We start from the raw sequence: 22,088 nt of genomic DNA on the forward strand, positions 1-22,088 counted from the left end.
ATAGTGCTAGGACGCACCCTTCCGATTATATAGAATTGGGGATAATTCTGTAAGGAGCCACCTAGCTGTAGGTGTCTAGAATGCACATAAATATTGGTCTAGTCCAGTGGTTCCCAAACCTGGTTTTGGAGGCACTCCAGCCAGTCAGGTTTTCAGGATATCCACAATGAATATTCACGAAAGAGATTTGCATGCACTCTCTCCACTGCTAGCAAATCTGTCTCATGGGTATTCATTGTGGATATCCTGAAAACCTGACTGGTTGGGGTGTCTCCAGGGCCAGGTTTGGGAACCACTGATCTAGTCATTTACTCTCATGTGTGGACACATTTGTGTAAATGACCATTTTCCAGTTAACGTGGTATTCTGTAAATATGCACCAAGCTATGTTGGACTAGGTCTAGGGGGCACGCAATGAAGCTGTTAAGTAATAAATTTAAAACAAATCTGAGAAAATATTTTCTTTACTCAATGTGTAATTAAACTCTGGAATTCATTACCAGAGAATGTGATAAAAGCAGTTAGCATAGCAGGGTTTAAAAAAGGTTTGGTTAACCTCCTAAAAGAAAAGTCCATAAGACGTTTTTAAGATGGACTTGGGGAAAAGCCACTGCTTATTTCTTTTCTAGAAAAAGCAGCATAAAATCTATTTTACTGTTCTGGGATCCTTCCAGGTACTTGTGCCTGGATTAGCTACTTTTGGAAACAGGATACTGGGCTTGATGGACCTTTGGTCTGTCCCAGAATGGCTATTATGTTCTTATACGCATACATTATGAAGTCTTATATCTACATACATTCTTTTGTAGTCTAGGCATGAGCATTTATACTACGCCTACAAAGTAGGATAGTATTAGGTGGCATATACTAGTATTCTATTAAAAAAATAAGTAGGTGCCTACATTTTTTTAGTGGAATAACTTTTCACAGGTGTTGATCTAGTACTTAAATCTGGACACCCCCTTACAGAACTACCCTGTATCAGTCTAAAACTGGCATCTATATGGTCATTATGTTGTTTTCAGCATAAAATTATAAACAGCTCTTGAGGTTACACAAAGCCCTAAGGTACCAGGGCTAAAATGGAGATAGCTGTAGTGCAAGACTTTCAAAAGAAGATAAAACCCCTGCAGGAGCAGTAGGCCATGATGAACTTTTTATGGACCTACTGCAGCAGGAGATAGAGAACAGAAACTAAAATGAAAAAGTTAAGAGGACTGAGAACTATGAGATTGACTCCTGAAGATTAAAAAAACCTGATAATATACTCTTACCCTTATGCCACAAACTCTGATTAAAGAGGATACACAAAGAGAGCTCACAAAAAAAATGTCATGGGGCAGACAGTACGGCAAGCGTTAGCAGTAAATTTGGGAGACAGATCATACTTTACATACCCTAACTTAGTAGTGAGGTTCATTACTGTCATGGTATGTGGAAAACTTAACACATCTGGAGACACTACCCCCAGGAAAAAACTTTAGTTATTAGAGCGAAGTGAATAACAGACTAAATTAGAACTCCGTTACCACAAAATATAAAACTGGCTTTTAGACTTGCCATCAGAGTTCTGCTAGCTCATTTGTCCTCCTACAGTTTCAAAGAGATTAATTATTCCTAAGGAATTATATGAAAGTTGCTTTATTAGCTTCTGTTCCTCTTTGGAGCAGCTTCATTGCCCAGGGCTGAAACGCTGATGGAAGAAGATGAAGAATTCGAGAGTGCGTCTCAAGTGACAGGACCTGTAAGTATATCAAGTTATGCATGACCTTCTTACCTGTCTGGAGAATCTGTTGAAATGACAGATCTTTTAATGACTTGGCTAAAACCTGAAAAATTCAATACATGCTGTCCTTCAAATGAAATGATATCTTCTAACTTAGAATCTTGTCAGATTGTTTCCAGTGTGTGAGGTTTTGATGATTTTCTTCTGTTGTTGTTACAGCGATTTACGGACTATGTGCTGAAACAAAAGGACTAAGGGGACAGTTTTGAAATATCCCTTGTACTTACTAACTGATATTCAGCAGTGGCCAGATAGTGTTAGATAGATAAGTTTGGTCATCGAAAAGGCTATGCTATAGTTTCCCAGATAAGCCACACTGAGTATCCAAAAACTTTATTCAGATAACATACCTGATTGCTAGTTCTGTGAATACTGGTCTCTCAAACTACAGATCCAGATGCCAAAAATGTAGGGGCTGATATCCAAAAGGGCTTATCAAAAAATAAACTGCTAACTGGATAAGTCCTGGTGAACCCAATATTCAGTAAAATTATCCAGAGAATGCTACTACATTTTCCTCTTACTGCAGCAACACTGTCCAGATAGGGGTTTTTTTTGTTTTGTTTTTTTAACAGTGCACCTATATATAAAGAAAAGTAGGTGCCTACTTTGCTTTATAGAATATGAGTATAAGCAGGTATATGTGCATGTATGTGCTTAGGCATACATGTGTGTGCGAATCAGGGGCTTAGCCAACAATCCATTTTTTTGGGGGGGGGAGGGCATAGTTGGACTGGGGGGGGGTGCATTTCTTCTCTCCTGCTCCCGTCCATTAAAAATTATGCCTTTGCTGGCTGGGATGTCAAAGCCTTGCCAGCATAAAAGGTCTTCTGCCTAAGCCCCCACTCCCTCTTGTGCTGCCCCAAGAGTGAAGAAGTCAATAGCATACTTCTAGCTACCCATGCCAGCACTCCCCGCACATGCTTGGTTCGCACATTGAGAATGCACAAGGAGTGCCGATGTTGGCGACTGGAAGCATGCTGTTGATTTCCTCATTCCTGAGGCAACACAAGGGGGAGAGGGATTGGACAGTGGATCCATTTCATCTTGCGGAGATTCAGCATCCTCGCCAACCATTCAACGGATGCTGCAGTTTTGGATGGGGCCTGAGCCCAAAGTTGGGCCAAGGCCCCTTGGGCACACCTCTGGTGCCTAGGTTCCGGAGATACGTATGTAACTTATAGTACTCTATAGCTTATGCACTTAAGTGTGTGTTCCACCCCCGCTCTGCCCAGACTTGGCCATGTATATCCACCTGCAGACTACATGCTGTCAGAGATATTCGTGTTCTTACAAAGTAGTGCTTAGACCGGTCCCTGAAGGTGACATGGATTAATAAGTGGTTCCATCAAAGGTGGTAATATTGTTACTTGACTGAACATGACTATCACCTCAATTTTATTTGTGACTGTTGCCTTAAAGAAATGAGGAAGTGCGATGATAGAGAAAGTTGGCTATTTATCTGAGTTTCCCTTGAGTCACACTGGTTTCTGAGAACCTTCACTGCAATTGTTTCTTAATATAACGTTAATAGTTTCCTGGGAATTTGAATTATAAAACTGTTTGTGTAATCCTAGTTTTATGGACTAAGTAAAGTGATTGTTTGAATCCCAAAAAGAAGGTTTTGGGTTTTTTTCAAGGAATCTGTCTGAGACACGTGCAGACACACAATGCCTGCACATCTCTCTGACAGATTCCTTGGGCATCTCCTCACCACCGGAGGGGCCAGAGTGCCCCCAAGAACTGGCAGGAGCATATCTTGCCAAAGCTCTCATCTCAGGAAAGGCCCCACTCACAGACGTTCTACAGCAGAGCCCAGCCAGTGCCCCTCTCCGGAACTGGGGGAGGGCATTGTGGGTCACAGGATAGGGCTGACTGCCTGTCTACATCACCATTGTACTCTGTAGCCATCTGTCCCCTGGGGGTTCACAATCTGTACACAATCCTATAATAGTGCTTCCTACAGCGATCTGGTCTGTGGGATAGTTGGAGTTATTGGGGCTGAATGTTATGTGATGTGGAAGGGCATTTTCGAAAGGGATGTCCAAGTTGTGATTTGGGCATCCTTGCAAAATGTCCAAATCCAAGGGTGGGGAAACCTATATTTTCGAAACAAATGGATGTCCATCTTTCATTTCGAAAATACTGTCAGGGAAGTCCAAATCCTTAAATTTTGCTATCCCTAGATTTGGACATCCCTAGACATGGACGTTTCTGATTTTCGAAACCAAAGACATCCATGTCAAAAACGACCAAATGCAAGCTATTTGGTCATGGGAGGAGCCAGTATTTGTAGTGCACTGGTCTCCCTGACATGCCAGGACAACAACCGGGTACCCTAGGGAGCACTGCAGTGGACTTCATAAATTGCTCTCAGGAACATAGCTCCCTTACCTTGTGTACTGAGCCCCCCAAAACCCACTACGCCCAACTATACACCACTACCATAGCCCTTACGGGTGAAGGGGGGCACCTAGATGTAGGTATAGTAGGTTTGTGGTGGGTTTTGGAGGGCTCGCTGTTTCCTCCACAAACATAACAGGTAGGGGGATTGGGGCTGGGTCTGCCTGTCTGCATTGCACTGCACACACTAAAACTGCTCCGGGGACCTGCATACTGCTGTCATGGGCCTGAGTATGACATTAAAGGCTGGCACAAAATATTTTTAAGATGTTTTTTGAGGGTGGGAGTGGGTTGGTGACCACTGGGGGAGTAAGGGGAGGACATCCCTGATCCCCTCCGGTGGTCATCTGGTCATTTCGGGCACCTTTTTGTGCCTTAGTCGTGAGAAAAACAGGTCTGGGTGAAAACGTCCACGTGCTAGTTAGGGACGTCCTTGTTTTTTTCGATTATGTGTCAAGGATGTCCAAGTGTTAGGCACACCCAAGTACCGCCTTTGCTACGCCTCTGACACGCCTCCTTGAACTTTGGCCGTCCTTGCGATGGAGTGCAGTTGAAGACGTCCTAAATCGAGCTTCGATTATACCGATTTGGACGTCCCTGGGAGAAGGACATCCATCTTCCGATTTATGTCGAAAGATGGATGTCCTTCTCTTTTGAAAATGAGCCCGATAATCATTTGTGGCATGCTGGGCCACAAGTCTAGCTCTATGCTGGAGCCTGTAATAAAGTTCCCATCACAGATGTCCTTTCATAGAGAGGATAGATAGATCTTTGCACTGCTGCCCCCAGGAAGGGGGCAGCAGCTACTGGTGATATGGGGAGGGAAAGGAACTATTATACACATGTCTGTTGTCTCACAATAGCGACCAGTCAGGTACAAACCAGCAGATCTCCTTTTCTGTTGCATAGAGTAGAGTTTACTCTCTGTTCAGCATGCTGCCTTGCCTACAACCAGCTTGCTGAGGGCTTAGGAGGATGCTGAAACAGCTGCTTCCTATACACATTTTTACATATTTAAAACAACATATAAAATAACTGAGGAAAGGGAAAACAACTATATACAAATATGGGGGATATAGACATGAGAAGGGAAAGGAACTATTATACACATCTGTTGTCTCATAATAGTGACCAGTCAGGTACAAACCAGCAGGTCTCCTTTGCATAAACTAACATTTCCTCCGTGTTCTGCAGGCCAGAGGGCAGGGGAATAGTCTAGACATTGTGCGAACGCTGAGGCCTTTTCCAGCCCCCCCCCCCCCCCCAGCAGGCGAATGAGGGCTCAAGAGGCAGCTGCTACCATAGATGGCAGGTAGTAACCAAGGAGGTCTTGTGTGACTTCAGCGAATCCTAAACCTAGGACAGGGGCCCCAGCATGAGTGTCTACTAAACATGAGGGTAAGGACAAGGGTATAGGCACATGACATTGTAAACCTCAACAGTGGGCCAAACTTAGTGGAGTTTTACAGAAATGGAAATATTGAGGACTGACCAGAAAAACAGGAGGTAGCTGAAGAGGAAGGTGAAGAGCAAAGCTATAGAGAATCCACAAGATGTGGACCCTGTGAACCTCATCCCTAAGGAGCACATGGTGCAGAGACACATTTCCAGGGACTCCAACACCGCCCAGCTTCTCATGAAGGCAACCATAAAATGATGTCTCCACTGGGGTATAATCAGCACATATCTCCACAATTACTTTTGTTTCAGCATTAAAACAAGAAATACATAAATAGAATAAAATGGTGTGTTGCATAGTCCACTACTGTCCCTTGTGTTGCTGCTCACAGTGCCTGTGCTGTATTTTGTCCAGCAGCCAGATCCTGCAAAAAGGTTATCAGAAACATGGGGCAGACCAGATCTCAGGTCATCTCCCTAGCAGAAGGGGAAGGGTAGGTTTAGAGGTCTCTCCCTAACTGGAGACAGTGGCAAATAGGGACTCCAGCTGGCTCATGGGTTCCAGGGTTCAGTTGCCTGATGCTGTGGGGGCAGAATGAAGAACATAAGAGTCATTTTCCCAGGTGTTTGGCATTCGTGGATGATGAGCAATGTTAAGGCAACATTGAGGGTTGAAAATGGCATCTAAATCGCTTATTTTAGATGTCATTCTCCCCAAAACATGTGTGAACCATTATAAAGAAAAAAAAAAGTTTATCCCCCAAAACATCTAAGTGCCCACAGCTGATACATCTAAAGTGCTCTATAAAAATGTGCTTCTCAGGATTTTCAAACTTGCACAGCCCACACTTGTTTGTTCCCAGGGGCAAACGATTTGTACTTATACCAAGCAGAAAGAATGGATTACAATATGCCAGTGGTTTAATGTGGTCCACCACGTCAATAGAGATATAGAGGACATCAAAAGAAAATGTAGGCAGCTGAAGAAGTTTGTCAAGCGGAAGGCTGAAGCCAACACCGTGGAATGCAGACCCCATTAACCTCACCCCTATGGAGTGCAGGCTGCTTCCCAAGGAAAGCATCCATAGGCTGGGGAGTCAGGTAAGGTTTGAGGAATAAAAATGTGCTGTCTTCTTTCTCTCTATTTCACCTTCTCTCTGGCAAGCTTAGATGGGGGGAGGAGAGTTGATAGGAAACCCATCTGTACTAGAAGTTCTCAGAGAGGTGGGGAGAGAGGAAGTAAGTCACTCCAGACTACAGGCAGAAAGGCTGGTGATCAGCGGCTGTCTCCTAACAAATCAGCATGGAGTCGTGGTTAGTGGGTAGGTCTGGGAGCAATTAGGTCACCGATTTGAGTCATGCTGTGTCTGACATTTTTTGGGACCTCTTCCCCTTCCCCTTTCCCCATTACCAGTGGCTATTCCTGCTTTTAAGGCATCTATGCCCCCCTCACTTTGCTCTCCAGACCACTTCCTCTATCTTTCTCCTTTACCCACCTGGCTGTGTGGCTGTCTGGTATCATGGTTTCTTGAGGTCCACAGTGCACCATACTCCTTGTCTCCTGCAGTGTGGATGTGGAGTGATACATCGTGTGGTAGCATGACAATGGCAGTCCTCATCACCTGTGGTATAAGAGTGCACAAGGAGTGATAATTTTGGGAAAGCTGCAACAGACTGACAGGTTAACTAATGCAACAGACACATTTCTACTTTCTCTATGCAGGTGAGGACTCTTGAGTTGGAGGCAGAGGCTGGAACCAGCAGGCAGCACAGACACCTCAGGCGGAGAAGGGGAGTCAGCAGAGGAGTCGCAGAAGGGCACTGTGCCAATAGAAGAGCCTGCTGAAGACACCTGCCAGGAGCCACCTGCAGGGAAAGGAAAGGGAAATGGGACTTGATATACCGCCTTTCTGAGGTTTTTGCAACTACATTCAAAGAGGTTTACATATATTCAGGTACTTATTTTGTACCAGGGGCAATGGAGGGTTAAGTGACTTACCCAGAGTCACAAGGAGCTGCAGTGGGAATCGAACTCAGTTGCCCAGGATCAAAGTCCACTGCACTAACCACTAGGCTACTCCTAGGAGACCCAATTACTGGTTGAACACCTGCAATAAAGATTCCTTTCTTTCTAACTTAGTCTGGCTTTTTCCTACTTCTAAGAATAACGTGACCAAAACGCAGCCATTACACCCCCACACCCCCCCCCCCCCATCCAGATAATTCCAGATGCCCCTGTAGACAGAGCAGTAGCGAGGGGAGCTGACACCCGGGGCGGGTCGCCGCTGCGCACCCCCCCCCCCCCCCGGGTGCAGCATGGTGCACCCTCCTCCCGCTGGAGTGCATCCTCCTCCTGCAGGAGCGCACCCCCCCCCCCCGGAGTGCATACCTGCGGCGGGACGAGCGGGAGGGCCGATCTGCCCCGACTGCACGTTGCTGGGGTGTGTCAGCTCCGCGCTGGTGCACTGCTCTCTCTGTCCCGGAACAGGAAGTAACCTGTTCCGGGGCAGAGAGGGCAGTGCACCAGCGCGGAGCCAACACTCCCCAGCGGCGTGCACCCGGGGCGGACCGCCACCCCCCTTCCTACGCCACTGCCTGTAGAAGCTTAGAAGCCAGAAGAGGAGCCACAGTTGACCCATAGGGGACCATCCCATTACAGGCAGCAGGTTGTGCAGCTGGCCAGCAAACTCCTGGCCCAAAATGTGCAGCTGGCTGACTACCAGTGCACCATGCAGCAGAAGAACAGGAATGCTAGGCACAATATGTGGCTGTAGCTTTAGGGGATCTGGCAAGATCAGCATAATTACATAGTGGTGTTGTCTAGCACATTGCCCATCCAGCAGTTACCTGACCCTCCAAGGGGAACTTTTGAGGCCAGCATTCCAGCAGAACCACTATCAACACCAGCTGCAAGTGGCACCAGTTCCCACACCACCCAGCCCAGCTTCACAGTAATCCCCTCAGCTCTGGCCAAGTAATCTGCATCCAAGTGTGCATGGATGGGACTCACAAGATCCTAGGCCAGTGGGCCTGCCTTATGGCCAGGTCCCTCTAGGGCAACACACACTGCCTGACTGGATGTTGTGCTCAGCAGTAACTCAGCCATAAGGCCAACCAGGTGGCTCAATTTCCATGCGGCAGCAGAAGCAGCTGCATCTCTTGAGGCCTCTGAGGACAGTGGCATCCCCACAGGGGAGGACTCGGACACTGTGTTTGTACCTGGAAGGCCTGGAGCATCCTCTGCAGCTACAGGGAGGTGTGGGAGAAGTGGTCTTCAGAAGGGGGGGGGAGGATGAGCTAGGGCTGAGAAGAAAATACCATGCTGGAGTGGGTGGGGGGGTGTGCTGGAAGAGTGTGCGCACTAGGGGGAGGGGGTTGGGGTGTGTGCTGGAGGAATGTGTGCACTGGGGGGAGGAGGTTGGGGGATGTGCTGGAGGGGGAGGGTGGTGGTTGGGGGGATAGAGTAAGATACGGTGAGCACAAATAAATACTGCACTGACTTTTACTGGAAATTGGTCCATATGAGTCTTTGTTTGGCATGGACCCCCAGATGGTGTGGTCCCTGGTCAGCTCTGTGGGTGGGGGAGGAAAGAGTCATCATCCTCTTGGTCTGCCTGCTGCTTCTCTGGCAGGGGCTGCCTTCTTTATAGTGCAAAGTTATGCAACAGGCCATGAATATCTTGGCGTCCTTTCTTGGGCTGTAGAGGATCTCCCCTCTGGGAATGGTCCATACATCTGAATCTGTTTTTGGAGGTGGACAATGGGAATCAGTCAGGTTCCCGTCACCTGTGGAGGAAGCAGGATTCATAGACATTGGTATGTATGTGTACCTTGTGGAATGCGGGTCATAGGTGTGGGTTCTAGGGGCATGTTAAGGGAGGTAGGGTGTTAATGTAAGGGAGGGAAGTGGGCATAAGGGTTAGGAATCCCCAATACTGCTTACCTAGGAGCCAACTGCCGGTGATCTCCCCTCGGTCAAACCTGTGGTAGATTTCAGAATGCTGCAGGATATATGCTTCATGGGTGGACTCCAGGTAGCAAGCACACATGTCCACAATCTCCCCTGGGCATCACACATGGAGTGATGATTTTCTGTTCTTACAAGTCTCTTCATGTGCCTAGGGGGGAGGAAGTCTGAGTGTGACGTGTGTGCAATCAATGATGACAAAGACTAAGGGGGAAGTGGTCTATGGCATAGAACTGAGCCATTCTGGCAGGCCTAGGCGATAGTGGGTAAGGTAATATAGTGTGAGGTGTGGTTGAGGAAGGCATTGAAGAACTGGCCAAGACAGTTGGAGATGGTGGGCTGGGTGAGGCCTGCACTGGCTGCTAAATCTGACTGAAAAGTGCCGGTGGCAAGAAAGGCAAGGGAGGCAGGGACCTTAAGGTGGACTAGCATTGGATTATTCTTGCATACCTTGGCCTGGAGGAGGAGTTGTAGCTGGTCACAGAGTCCTAGCAAAGCAGTACCTAGTAAGGCACTGCTGGTCAGTGAAGTCCATGAAAGTGCGTCCTGGGCCTAAATACTCTTCCCCTCCAAACTCTCATCCACATTCAGCAAAGCATCATTCATAATAGCATTCAGCACATCCATGATTGATGTGCAGGTATCCCACCACCACAGGTGAAACCCACTAAGCCCAGTTAACACCTCTGTACAGTCCTCCACCTACTGCACCCAGTGAGACTCAGCACTCTCCCAGCACCAGCACACAGTCCTCACAGAAATGGCAGCAACACAAAGCACAGTGACAAACTGGGAGTGGACAAACAGAGGACCAATAAGAGACAGAAGACAAGCAGGTAGGGGTTTTGGGAACAGTGAGGGTTTGGTGGTGAAGGAGGCGAGGTACAGAACAAGAGACAGGTGTGGCTGGGGGGCTAGCAGGTGTGGGTAAGGACTTGAGGAGATGAGACACAAAGCAGGCAAAGCAGGAAATGTGAAGAGCCAAAGGTTCAGACAGGTGCAAAGAAACAAAGGTTACAAACCAGTCAACAATTCTCCACTCTTTCACAAACCAACAATTCCACCTCTCCAACTCAGCAAAATCACATATGGGTCCAAAGACAAGTTTGATCTTGAGCTAGTCACTTTTAAAGGAGGTCTAATTCACAGTGTTTTTCTTTCCAGCAAAAGGAAATCAATTTGCTATCCGTTATCGCAAAAAAATGAACATCATGTAAGACCACCCATCAGATACCCATGACATGCCCCCGAAACATTTCCTCTCAAAACGTTTTTCTTTCAGCAAATATTCGACACCAAATGTTTTGGATTTTTTGTTGTCTGAATACATGGTTTAAACGTGTTTGTGTTAGAAACACGTCCATCTGCCCCTTGTGTCACATTTTGCATGTTCTTTTCTTTTGAAAATAAGGTCCTAGAGGTGTTACAGTTCCAGTCAATCTTTCTTAAAATCAGGGCTTTTTTTGTGCCAATATGCACCGGTACGGTGTACCAGCACTTTTTTTCCCCCTGCAGCTGGCCTGCACCGTTCCTCTTGCTCCCCTCTTTCTCATGACCCTCCATTTCTTTAACGAGTCAGCAGCGATTAAGAGGCTGCCGGTGTCGGGGCCTTCCTTTTGCGAGTTCCGACTATTTGGAAACAGGAAGTTGAAACAAAGTAGGCGGGACTTGCAGAGAGAAGGCCCCGATGACGTCAGACTTTTAATTGTTGCACTGGCTGATGCTGGGGTCCGGTCTCACAGGCAGGCAACGGGAGAAGGAGGATGGGTGGGGAGAGGAAGAATCTATGGACATGGATAGCAGGGGAAGGCAGAGGGGAGAAAAGAATCACTGGGCATGGATGGCAGGGGAGGACAGGATAAGGAGAATTGCTGGACATGGATGAGAGGGGAGGGCAGGGGAGAGAGAGATAATCACTGGACATGGATGGCAGGGCAGGGAAGAGAGAATCACTGGACATAGATGGGAGGGGAGGGCAAGGGAGAGAAGAGAATCTCTGGACATGGATGGCAGGGGGAGCAGAGGAAAATCTCTGGACATGGAGGGCAGGGGAGAGAGGAGACATGCTGGACATGGATGGGAGGAAAGGGCAGGGAAGAGAGAGTCGCTGGGTATGGATGGCAGGGGAGGGCAGGGAAGAAAGGAGAAATGCTGGAAATGGATGGGAGGAGAGCAGGAGAGAGGAGAATTGCTAGACATGGATGGTTGAACGGGAGGGCAGGGGAGTGAGAGGAGAATTGCTGGACATGGATGGATGGGGAGGGGTGGACAGGGAAGAGAGGAGAAATGCTGGACTTGGAAGGAGGAGAGGGGAGAGAGAATTATTGCTAGATATGGATACAGGGGAGGGAAGAGAGAAGAGAAATGCTGGACACGGATGGAGGGGAGGAAAGAGAAATAAAGAAAATGTGCATGGATGGCGATGAGGGAAAGGGAAGAAAGTAGAAAAACTGCACATGGATGAAGAAAATAGGCAAAAGTTGGATCCACGTTATACCTCCTCCAGTCAATTCCAAGGAGGACCCAGCTTTTATTTATGGATGCAGGGCAAGAAGTGAAGAAGAAAGGAGGAAAATAAAGAAATAAATGGAAAGGAAGCCCTGGAAACAAAGTTAAGAGAACAGATAGAGAGCAGCAGAATCAGAGACTGGGACCAACATGATCAGAAAAACAAAGTCACCAGACAACAAAGGTAGAAAAAAAATCATTTTATTTTCATTTTAGTGTTTGGAATATGTCCAATTTGAGAATTTACATCTGCTGTCTTATTTTGCACTGGGTATACTGGAACTGTAACAGCTTACAGAAATAATTTATAATGAAAACAATTCACAAGTTCTTTTTTTTCTCCTATACTAGTATAATATTTTCAATGATGCCTGTTTATATGCGCCATGGCTGGTATAAGGGGTGTGGCTAATGTGGGTGTGGCTATCATAGGGGCAGAGCCATATGTGGTGACCCCACCCACAATGAGTACGGGTACCTTTTTTCCTACCAAAAAAGCACTGGTTTAAAATTTACAAATTATACCATCAAACACTCTTCTCTGCATGCTTCACCTGGGCTGTTCCCAAAACAGATGACAAAAGTCCATTAATCTGTATCTTAATAGAATTGATACAACAGGCTTGTTGAAATCTTCCTGCAATCAGACTTTAAGGTTTTGCAGCCTACACATAATCAAATGTTAGAGTGCTTATTATAGTCCCTCTGTCCAGATGACATAGCAAGTTTCCTGAAATATCTATTTCATTCTATTCTGTTCTACTGCTGTTTTATATACCAGTGTTTTCTCAATTAGTATTCATGTCAATAACAATCTAGATAACCTTCAACATTTGAGGGATGTATGATAAAGTTTATGATGACATCTTTATTTAGTCAAATAGAAATGTTTTTAAAGCCTTTCTGTCATGGCTGTGCTGTGACTCCTGCCCCAATGTACATCATCTTTGTCGGGTCCCGCGCATTCATTGAGCAGGCCTCCGGCACCTTGCAGGGGTTGAGTGGCCTTGCGGCATTTCAGAGTGCACCGGGACACTGCCTGGCTGCCTCTCCACTGCTACTGTCCACATACTGGGGGAATCAGGTGAGTGTCCTCTATGCAGGACCTAAGGGGTGCTCTGGGTCAAGCAAGTACAGTAGTGTTCCTGCAAGAGGGAAGCATATTGTTAATCAGCACCACATCTCCACTACCAGGCAAGGACCCTCCACCATGAACCACTACATACTGAACCAAACCCTTAGTGAACCATATAAATCTGAAACTTAACCTCCAATGTCGTCATCATCCCCCCTTCTCTGGTCAAAAAGTTTGTCTGGGGTGGCCGTCTACTTCCTTCTCCTGGGTGAAGACCTTGTCTGATCCTGTTTGCTTATGATGTGAAAAAAGAAAACCATAAGGTGTTTGAGAAGAACTCAGTCTCTTAACATGAAGCAGTACTTCCAGAACACATTCTACCATATATCACCTGGAATTGACTGTCAAAATGCTGCAATTGCAATGGCAAACATATACAGATATGTCAGTAAGGTGTGTGCTTATAGATGGATGTCAACTGTAGTTCTCTTAACCAGTAAGGCCACAATATCTTCAGAACAGTTTGCTTCAAGTGGAGGCTCTATGTCCCACTATGTAGCTCCATGTAATCCCTGTGGTTGCTCAAGTGTACCCTAGGTCCATCGACTGACATCTTAAAAAATTGCTTGGTCATTTATTTATTATTTTATTTTTTCTTAATCTGTATTTTCATGCAGGTTCCTCTGCTGTTTATGCTGGTGCCCCTGTTTCTAATATTCCCTTCTTTTTAATCCTCTCTCTCTCTCTCTCTTTATATGTATATGTATGTATATGTATATACAGTGCAATCCACTTAAGTGCAAGGGTCTGGGACCAAAGAAATGCATGCAGTTTACCAGAGCATGGACTTAACCGTTGTGACCCAAAGAAGCTTGACATCTGATAAACATATGTACAGTACTGTTTATTATTATACGTACAGTATACAGTCTCCGTTAACTGACGTTAGGCTTACTTGAAGTAATCAGTTATAGTCCTCTGTACACTATTGGGTCTGTGAGTTCCATAGACTACGTCTGCCAGATGGTAAAAACTGTCATAACACCGACATCCAGTGGCCTCCAGATAGGCCCGCACGGTGTTGAGACTCTCCAGCGCTCTTGCAAAAGTGACAGGAGGAGGTCGTTGAATTTCATCAGCATGTGCCTCGCTGCTCATTTCATCCTTTGTTTCATCATCAGTCGTTGTTGCCCGCGTGTAGGCGCATATCTCGACATCAGTGCTGTCATCAGCTGTTTGTAGATCATAATCAACAGCTACGTAGCGATGGAACTCCTCTTCAGTAACACCGGCTGGGATGTCAATAACCTGTTCATCTGACGCATTTGCAACAGCTGCATCTGTTTTGTCCTTCTCCACATCCCTAACAAAGCTTGCCCGCTTGTAGCAGTTCACAATGGTTGCCTGTGTTACATGATTCCAGGCTTCTTTCTGCATATGTAGGGAATCCAACAGTGATAGATTACGAGCCAGTTCAACAGCACGTTTATCCTTGCCAGTCTGTTCATCCATAACACTCATCAGACGACGTAGCACAAGAGCCCGATAATGTTGTTTGAAATTGGCTATTATGCCCTGATCCATAGATTGGATCAGAGAGGTAGTGTTTGGTGGCAGGAAGACCACCATGACGTTAGACAACCTGACATCATCCCTGTGTACAGCACAATTATCACAAAGCAGCAAAATCTGACGCTTTTGTGCCCGCATTCTAGTGTCTAACTTCTTTAGCCACTGCTTCCAAATTTCCCCAGTCATCCATGAATTTGCGTTAGCCTCGTATGACACAGGAAGTCGCTTAACTTTCTTGAAGCAACAGGGCTGTTTGCTCTTTCCAATGACAAGGGGTTCCAACTTCTCACTCGCATCCATATTGCAGCAAAGGAGGATAGTCAGTCGGTCCTTCGATGTTGTACCTCCAGTAGTTTTGGCATGTTTGAATGCAAGTGTTCCATCAGGAATCGCTCGCCAGTAAAGACCGTTTTTGTCAGCATTGAAAATGTCACGAGGTGCAAACTCGTTCAAGATGGTAGGAAGAACTGAAACAACCCAATTTTCAGCACCAAAGTCATCAGCGTTTTGTTTCTCACCATGCTGTTTCTTGAATTTTATGCTGTTCCTCTCCTTCCATCTTTCCAACCATCCAACAGTGGCTTTGAATTCAGTTAGTCCAAGACTTTCAGCTAGCTGGTTAGCTTTCTCCATAAGCAGTGGACCACTGACAGGAAACTGTCTGCTCCTGACTCGAGAAAACCACCGAAGAAGAGCATCTTCTACCTCCTCAGCTTTTCCTGCCCTTTTTAGTTTCCATTGTGGGTTTGTATTGTTTTGTCAGTCTTCCAGAAGCTGGTCTTTCTGCTTCAAGACACGTGAAATTTGACTGGGATCGACACCATATTGTTTTGCAATAGATGCTTGACTTTGTTTGTTTTCTAATTTTTTAAGAACTTCTATTCATTCAGCCAGTGTTAAAGTCTTACAGTTCCGCCACAACAATGACGACCCCAGTGTACGCTCTAACAATATTCTTTCGCCTATTCTGCCTGTGGCAGTTAAAGGGGTGGTAAATTTGAAATTTTGTTGGTTGTCACACGCCAATCGGCTTCCATATTCCGTGCGCGCGCTTATGCGGAGTCTTTCCTGCAGAGCAGCGGTATTGAACCATGCATATAAGCGAATCTTGCACTTATCAGTGGTGCGCTAAACCGAAGTTTGTCCCCCATACAAATTGATGGTGCCAAAAACGGGACTGAAGTACGGCATGCAGTTAAACAGAGCATGCGCTTATCCAACGTACACTTATATATATATATATATATATATATATATATATATATATATATATATATAAAAGCTTTTCTGAAAATAGTATGCCCTTACTAGTTAAGAGCACTAAAGTTGAAATTCATCTATCTATATGCATATACATATATGGTACAGTTCACAAAAGCAGAACACAAGTCTTCTAATAGTTAAAAAGGCTTTTATTCTTGCCAACTATTACATAGTAACATAGTAAATGACGGCAGATAAAGACCTGTACGTTCCATCCAGTCTGCCCAACAAGATACTTTATATGTATACCCGAGTTTGATTTGTCCTTGCCTTTCTCAGGCCACATATCGTAGAAGTCTGCCCAGCACTTTTCTTGTACTAAGTTCTGAAGCTAAATCGAAATCCCTTAAAATTTACACTCCAACCCATCCCTATCTATTCAGTCACCATCAGGGCATAGACTGTAGAAGTGTGCCCAGCTCCTGTTTGGTTCCCCAGTTATTGGTGTCGCCACCCAATCTCCACTAAGATTCCATGGAACCGTTCCTTCTAAACAGGATTCCTTTGTGTTTATCTCACGCATGTTTGAATTCCATTACCATTTTCATCTCCACCACCTCCCGAGCACAAACACCAAATAGTTAGTAGATTTAGCAATGAAAAGAGCTCAGCAGCTAGCACCAGGATAAAGAGTGTCTCCTCCTTTCTGAATAGTATACTGCTGCTAGCTGCTGAGCTGTTTTCACTGCTACATCTACTAACTATTAGGTGTTTGTGCCCCTTGAAACCCTAATAGTTGATAATCCTTGACACAGTCTCTAGAGAGGTGAAACGTGGCCACGTCGGGTTGTGTTTTAAAGTGGCAAGAATAAAAGCCTTTTTAACTATTAGAAGACGTGTGTTCTGCTTTTGTGGACTGTACTGCTCTTTCTGCAGAACTTTTGTTTTCCTCTTCTGGATGTCCTATACATACATGGTGTCTGGAAAAAAGCGGAAATTTGGGGCCCTTTTACTAAGTTGTGCTAAAATGTGGCCTGTGCTATGAATAGCACATGGGTTTCCCGCACGCTGAGGCCACATTCAGCACAGTTGTAAAGTTGCCGTATCTTCTATTTCATCAATTAATGGCCACATGCTAATTAGCACGAGAGCCCTTGCCAACACCTGTTTTCTCAGCAGTAAAGGCTAATCAGTTAGCATGTGGCGATTTAACTGCACTAACCGATTAGCACTGGAAACACCTACTCTCTGCACCAAAACACGCCCCCAATGCAAAAAAAATAGTCTGTTTTTTTAGTGCATGGGAAGCATGAGCCAATATGAAAACTACCGCGGGATGCTTGAGTACCTCCTGCGGTAGTGGATTTTAACTTGCGGTACGCACGCATTAGTGCTTACCACAGCTTACCAAAAGGGCCCCTTAGTATGGCCTTTGAAAATACATTACTATAATGCTTGTTTTTTCTTTATTTAATTCATAATTTGTGTTCAAAGCGCCCTCCTTCAACCTTGACACATTCATAAAGTCTCAGTGAATCTGGGGTTTCATTAATTAAGAGTTCAACTGTTTTATGAGCTTGATGCTCTGCAGCTCCATCCTATCTAATATAATAATTTGCTCCTCCAACATTCCAATGTGTTTCACTGGGATCGTAACCACCTGCTGATGTCACTCCTCCAATGTTCTCCGTCCCCCCTCCCTCCCAGTTCCATGGGACCCTGGAACTGGGAGGGAGGGAGGGACAGAGGGAGGGGGACCCTGGAAATGGGAGGGAGGGAGGAGGACACTGGAACTCAGAGGGGGGAGGGAGGGAAGGGGGCCTGGAACTCGGAGGGAGGTGGAGGGGGCAGGAGAGAAATGCTGCACATGGATGGATGGAGGGGGCAGGGCACAGAGGACGTTGTCTGCATATGGATGAATGCAGGGGAGAGAGCATAATGCAGGGGAGGAAGGGGACCCTGAAACTCGGAGGGAGGCAGGGAGGGAATGACCCTGGAACTCGGAGGCAGGGAGGGGGGATAACCCTGGAACTCAGAGGGCGGGAGGGAGGGGGGACCCTGGAACTGGGAGGGAGGTAGGGCCCTGGCATACACTCTCATGCTCACACACAAACACTCTCTCTCTCTCATAGACGCACTCGCACCCAGTCTCACTCTCTCTGTCACACACACGCACATTCACACTCTCTCTCACACACACTCTCTCAAACATACACACTCCGAGGAAAACCTTGCTAGTGCCCGTTTCATTTGTGTCAGAAACGGGCCTTTTTTACTAGTTGAAAAATAAAGTACTCAGAAATGTTTTGAATTTCAGGCAGAAGCTTCTGCTGGAGTAAGACATTTTGGGGTTATTTTGACAAATCTTGGGGTCACTTTCTTTTTCAGACACCGTGTGTGAATGTGTGTATGTACATACTATATAGATATATCAAGCGAGAATATACTTGAAGAGATGGCTACTGTTGTTTGAGGAATGGTATAAATGGTATAAAGCTAGGGAGCAGTGAGATGCCAATCTGTAAAAGGACTCCCCCCCCCCCCCCCCCTTCTCTTTTTTGTTTTTCCATCTGTGCAGGTTCCTCTGGGCTCTTCTGCTGCTCTTGCTGCTCCTGCTATTCCTTTGCATATATTCTGGCAGGGTTCTCGGTACCTGCTGGTTCTAGTATTTTTTGTGCTGCTGTTTTCTTAACTTTTAGTCTTTCAGCCTTTGCAGGTTCCTCAATGTCCCTTGCTTCTGTTCCTGCTGGTACAGTTTTGCCTCATATTTAGTGTATGACTTTACTGTCTCCTGGACTATAGTACAGTATATTAAGATGACCTCATTGCTAGATTACAGTTTATGGACTTGGGGGGGGGGGGGTCCTTTTACAAAGGTGTGCTAGCGTTTTTAGCGCACGCTAAAAATAAGCGTGTGTTAAATGTTAGAGATGCCCATATATTCCTATGTCCATATTTCATGAACCTTCCCAAGCACAAATCTACTTCTATACCGCTAATAAACGTGTTTTTTTTAAATATTTTTTGAAGGATCTTCAGAATTAATACAACAAGACTGCTTAACAAACAGTTTTCAGGCAGTCAGATGCAGATCGTCACTGATCCTGTGAAGTGTATTTTTTTGTGTGCTAATCATTTTTTAGTGATCTATTCTCAAAAAGATAACATTTTTTTCAATCCCTCTTGTGTTACAACAAAAGCCTGTTTCTTAGCTTCAACAATGCAATGCAAAATAAATTCAATCACTTAACTGGCAGCAGTAAAATGGGGATCAGGAACCTCACCCAACTTGGCTAGGTTTTGGAACTTCATCACGGTGGAGGTTCTATGATTCTCTCCAACTTTGCTCTTATTAGTAAAAAAAAATGGTGGCCAATGGCAAGAAAATACAATAAACTGAGTTTAGCATGCCCACAAGCCGGGATAGGATCTTTCTTGTTCTGAATGTCCTACTTTATAATAAGCTCAGCCCATACCTCTGCATCACATCCGTTTCTGGTATCCTCAACAGTGTTTGTCACGATGGAAATATAAACTGCTTATATGACCACTGTACATTGGCAGAAAACAGGACAGCCTAGTGCTTTCTTCATTGCCCCGTATCTCATTTTCTTTTCTCTTTGAGCAGCTCTAATGCTTACATTAACCTGCAAGAAACAAGAAGAAGCACACACAGATCGCAATGTTACAGGAAGTAGCTACAAACTACCATGCCGGTAGAGCACTATAGAGTAATACTAGAGACCAGAAATAAGCTAACCTCACCTTTGCACAAAGAACTAAATTTTTGGAGTTAAGAAAATTTATTGTAATCCCCTATTACAATAAATTTTGGGGATTAGTTGGGGATTACTGAGAGAGTAAGTCCCTGTGTAGAGAGTCGCTTGGGGGGAGTGACTGGGAGGTTCCCTGGGTGGGAGGAAACCCAGCCCAAGGGGAGTAACTGACCCTGTGCTTCCGTGAGAAACCTGACAGAATCCGTGAGAAGCCTGACAGACCTGACAGTAGCTTTGGAATAAAATGCAGAGAAAAGGTCACTGAAAGAAAGAGTGTCAAGAGGGGAGGAGACTAGGTGGAGATAAAGTTAAGTGTTTGCCCTGAGTTGCCATGTCTGCGGGCCCTGCGGGAAATTTTCAAAGGTCACAAGTAGCGGCTTTTTGAGTGTCTTTCACTGCCAGGGCCTGTGGGTTGGTGCGTTGTTTTCTCTCACCATAGAAGGAGGCAGGATCCAGTCCAGTTTTTAAAAGCTTGATCCCCCCCCCCCCCCCCCCAATCTTGGACTCCCATATGCAGACAATGTCCTCTGTGCCCTGCCCCCTCCATCCATCCATCTGCAGCATCTCTCCCCTGCCCCCTCCACCTCCCTCTGAGTTCCAGGCCCCCCTACCTCCCTCCCTCCCCCCTCCGAGTTCCAGTATCCCCTGACTCTGACTGCCATTAAGATTGATGACTAAACATGTATTTAAGAATGAGTAAATCTGTGAAACAAATATACAAATCGTTCAGTTATGACTAGTGTTCCAGCATTTTTGAATCCTGTTCAACACAGTAAAAATAAAGGAGTTTGCCAAGTGCCATGCATGTAATTTTATTCTTATTGTTTCCTAATCACTAAAATGTGTCTTTGACAAGAGCTGAAGTGCCAAGGATCCTGTTTTGGCCGAGACTGACAAAACACCACATTTACTTTAAAGAAGACGAAAAAAAAAGTAGGAAATGTTTTATAAGCAGCTACCTTCAAACAAAAAACAGCAGCTGTATAAATTCAGATGAAATTTCTCAAACCAGTGATAAATGGGGAGAAAAAGAAAACAAAAAGAGGGAGGTTTCATTTGATTTTATAGATGTGTGCAGGGCAAACATTTTTGTTTGTTTGAGATATATCTATATATATTTTTCATTTCAGGAGCAATATTTGTATATAGGGGGAAAGTCTATATAAGGCACCTAGAAAATCCATGAGGAAAATATTTTCACCTAAGCGTATTCTATAAGGGGCGTCTATATTTAGGTGCGATATATAGAATATACTTGATATCCTAGCACCTAAAACTATGCACCTGCACTTACACCAGCAGAAAAGTTTTGTACATCCTGGCATGTAGATTTAGGCACATTGGGTCAAATTCTATAACTACGTGTGTAAATTTTGGTACGCCCACAAAATGACCATAATCATGCCCCTTTTTGCCTACGCACATTAGAGTTTGGGCACAATGCATTATAGAATACGCTTAGCACGCTATGCCCGTAAATTCTAATTATTGCCAATTAGTGTTCTTTATTGCTTGTTAAGTTCTGTTAACAATGCTGATTGGCTTGCTAAGCCAATTAAGTTATACATGTTGTTATAGAATACGCTTTGATTTCAGCATGGAACACTAGGTGCTCTATATAGAATCTGTGGGATAGCGTGTACTATTTCACAACAGTGCACCTTTTTGCTCAAATAGGGAACACTGAGAAATTGGATGCACTTTTGCAATACCGTGCACTACAAGAACATAAGAGCCATACTGGGTCAGACCAATGGTCCATCTAACCCAGTATCCTGTTTCCAACAGTGGCCAATTCAGGTAACAAGTACCTGGCAGAAACCCAAATAGTAGGAACATTCCATGCTACCATTCCCAGGGCAAGCAGTAACTTCCCCCATATCTATCTCAATTGCAGACTATGGAGGTAATGCATGCTAGAGAGGTAAAATTCCTTGACAAAATCAAGGATTGCTTTATTGAGCAGGTGGTACAGGAGCCTAGAAGAGAAGGAAAAATTCTAGACCTAGTCCTTAGTGGATCGCATGATCTGGTGTGGGTGGTAATGGTGATGGGGCTGCTTGACAACAGTGATCAGCTTTGATATTAGCATTGGAGTAAGTATACACAGGATATCCAATACATTAGTGTTTAACTTTCAAAAAGAAGACTATGATAAAATGAGAAGGATGGTGAAAAAAAAACTTAGAGGAGTGGCTGCAAGGGTCAAAAATTTATATCAAGCGTGGATGCTGTTCAAAAATACCATCCTGGAAGCCCAGGCCAAATATATTCCGTGTATTGAAAAAGGAGGGAGGAAGACCAAATGACAACCGGCATGGTTAAAAAGTGATATGAAGGAAGCTATTAGAGCTAAAAGAAAATCCTTCAGAAAATGGAAGAAGGAACTGACTGAAAATA

At 45.1% G+C, this 22,088-nt stretch overlaps 1 protein-coding gene across 1 annotated transcript in view; it reads left to right on the top strand.

The window, feature by feature from the left end:
* Nucleotides 1-22,088, top strand: part of C1H8orf34 (chromosome 1 C8orf34 homolog) — a 397,204-nt gene that overhangs the window by 312,633 nt on the left and 62,483 nt on the right. The window contains exon 10 of the mRNA XM_030190169.1: nucleotides 1,671-1,744. Coding sequence (XP_030046029.1) covers nucleotides 1,671-1,744 — 74 coding nt within the window. The remainder of the gene's footprint in view (nucleotides 1-1,670; nucleotides 1,745-22,088) is intronic.

Source organism: Microcaecilia unicolor, chromosome 1 (assembly GCF_901765095.1).
Source record: "Microcaecilia unicolor chromosome 1, aMicUni1.1, whole genome shotgun sequence".
Classification (NCBI taxonomy): Eukaryota; Metazoa; Chordata; class Amphibia; order Gymnophiona; family Siphonopidae; genus Microcaecilia; species Microcaecilia unicolor.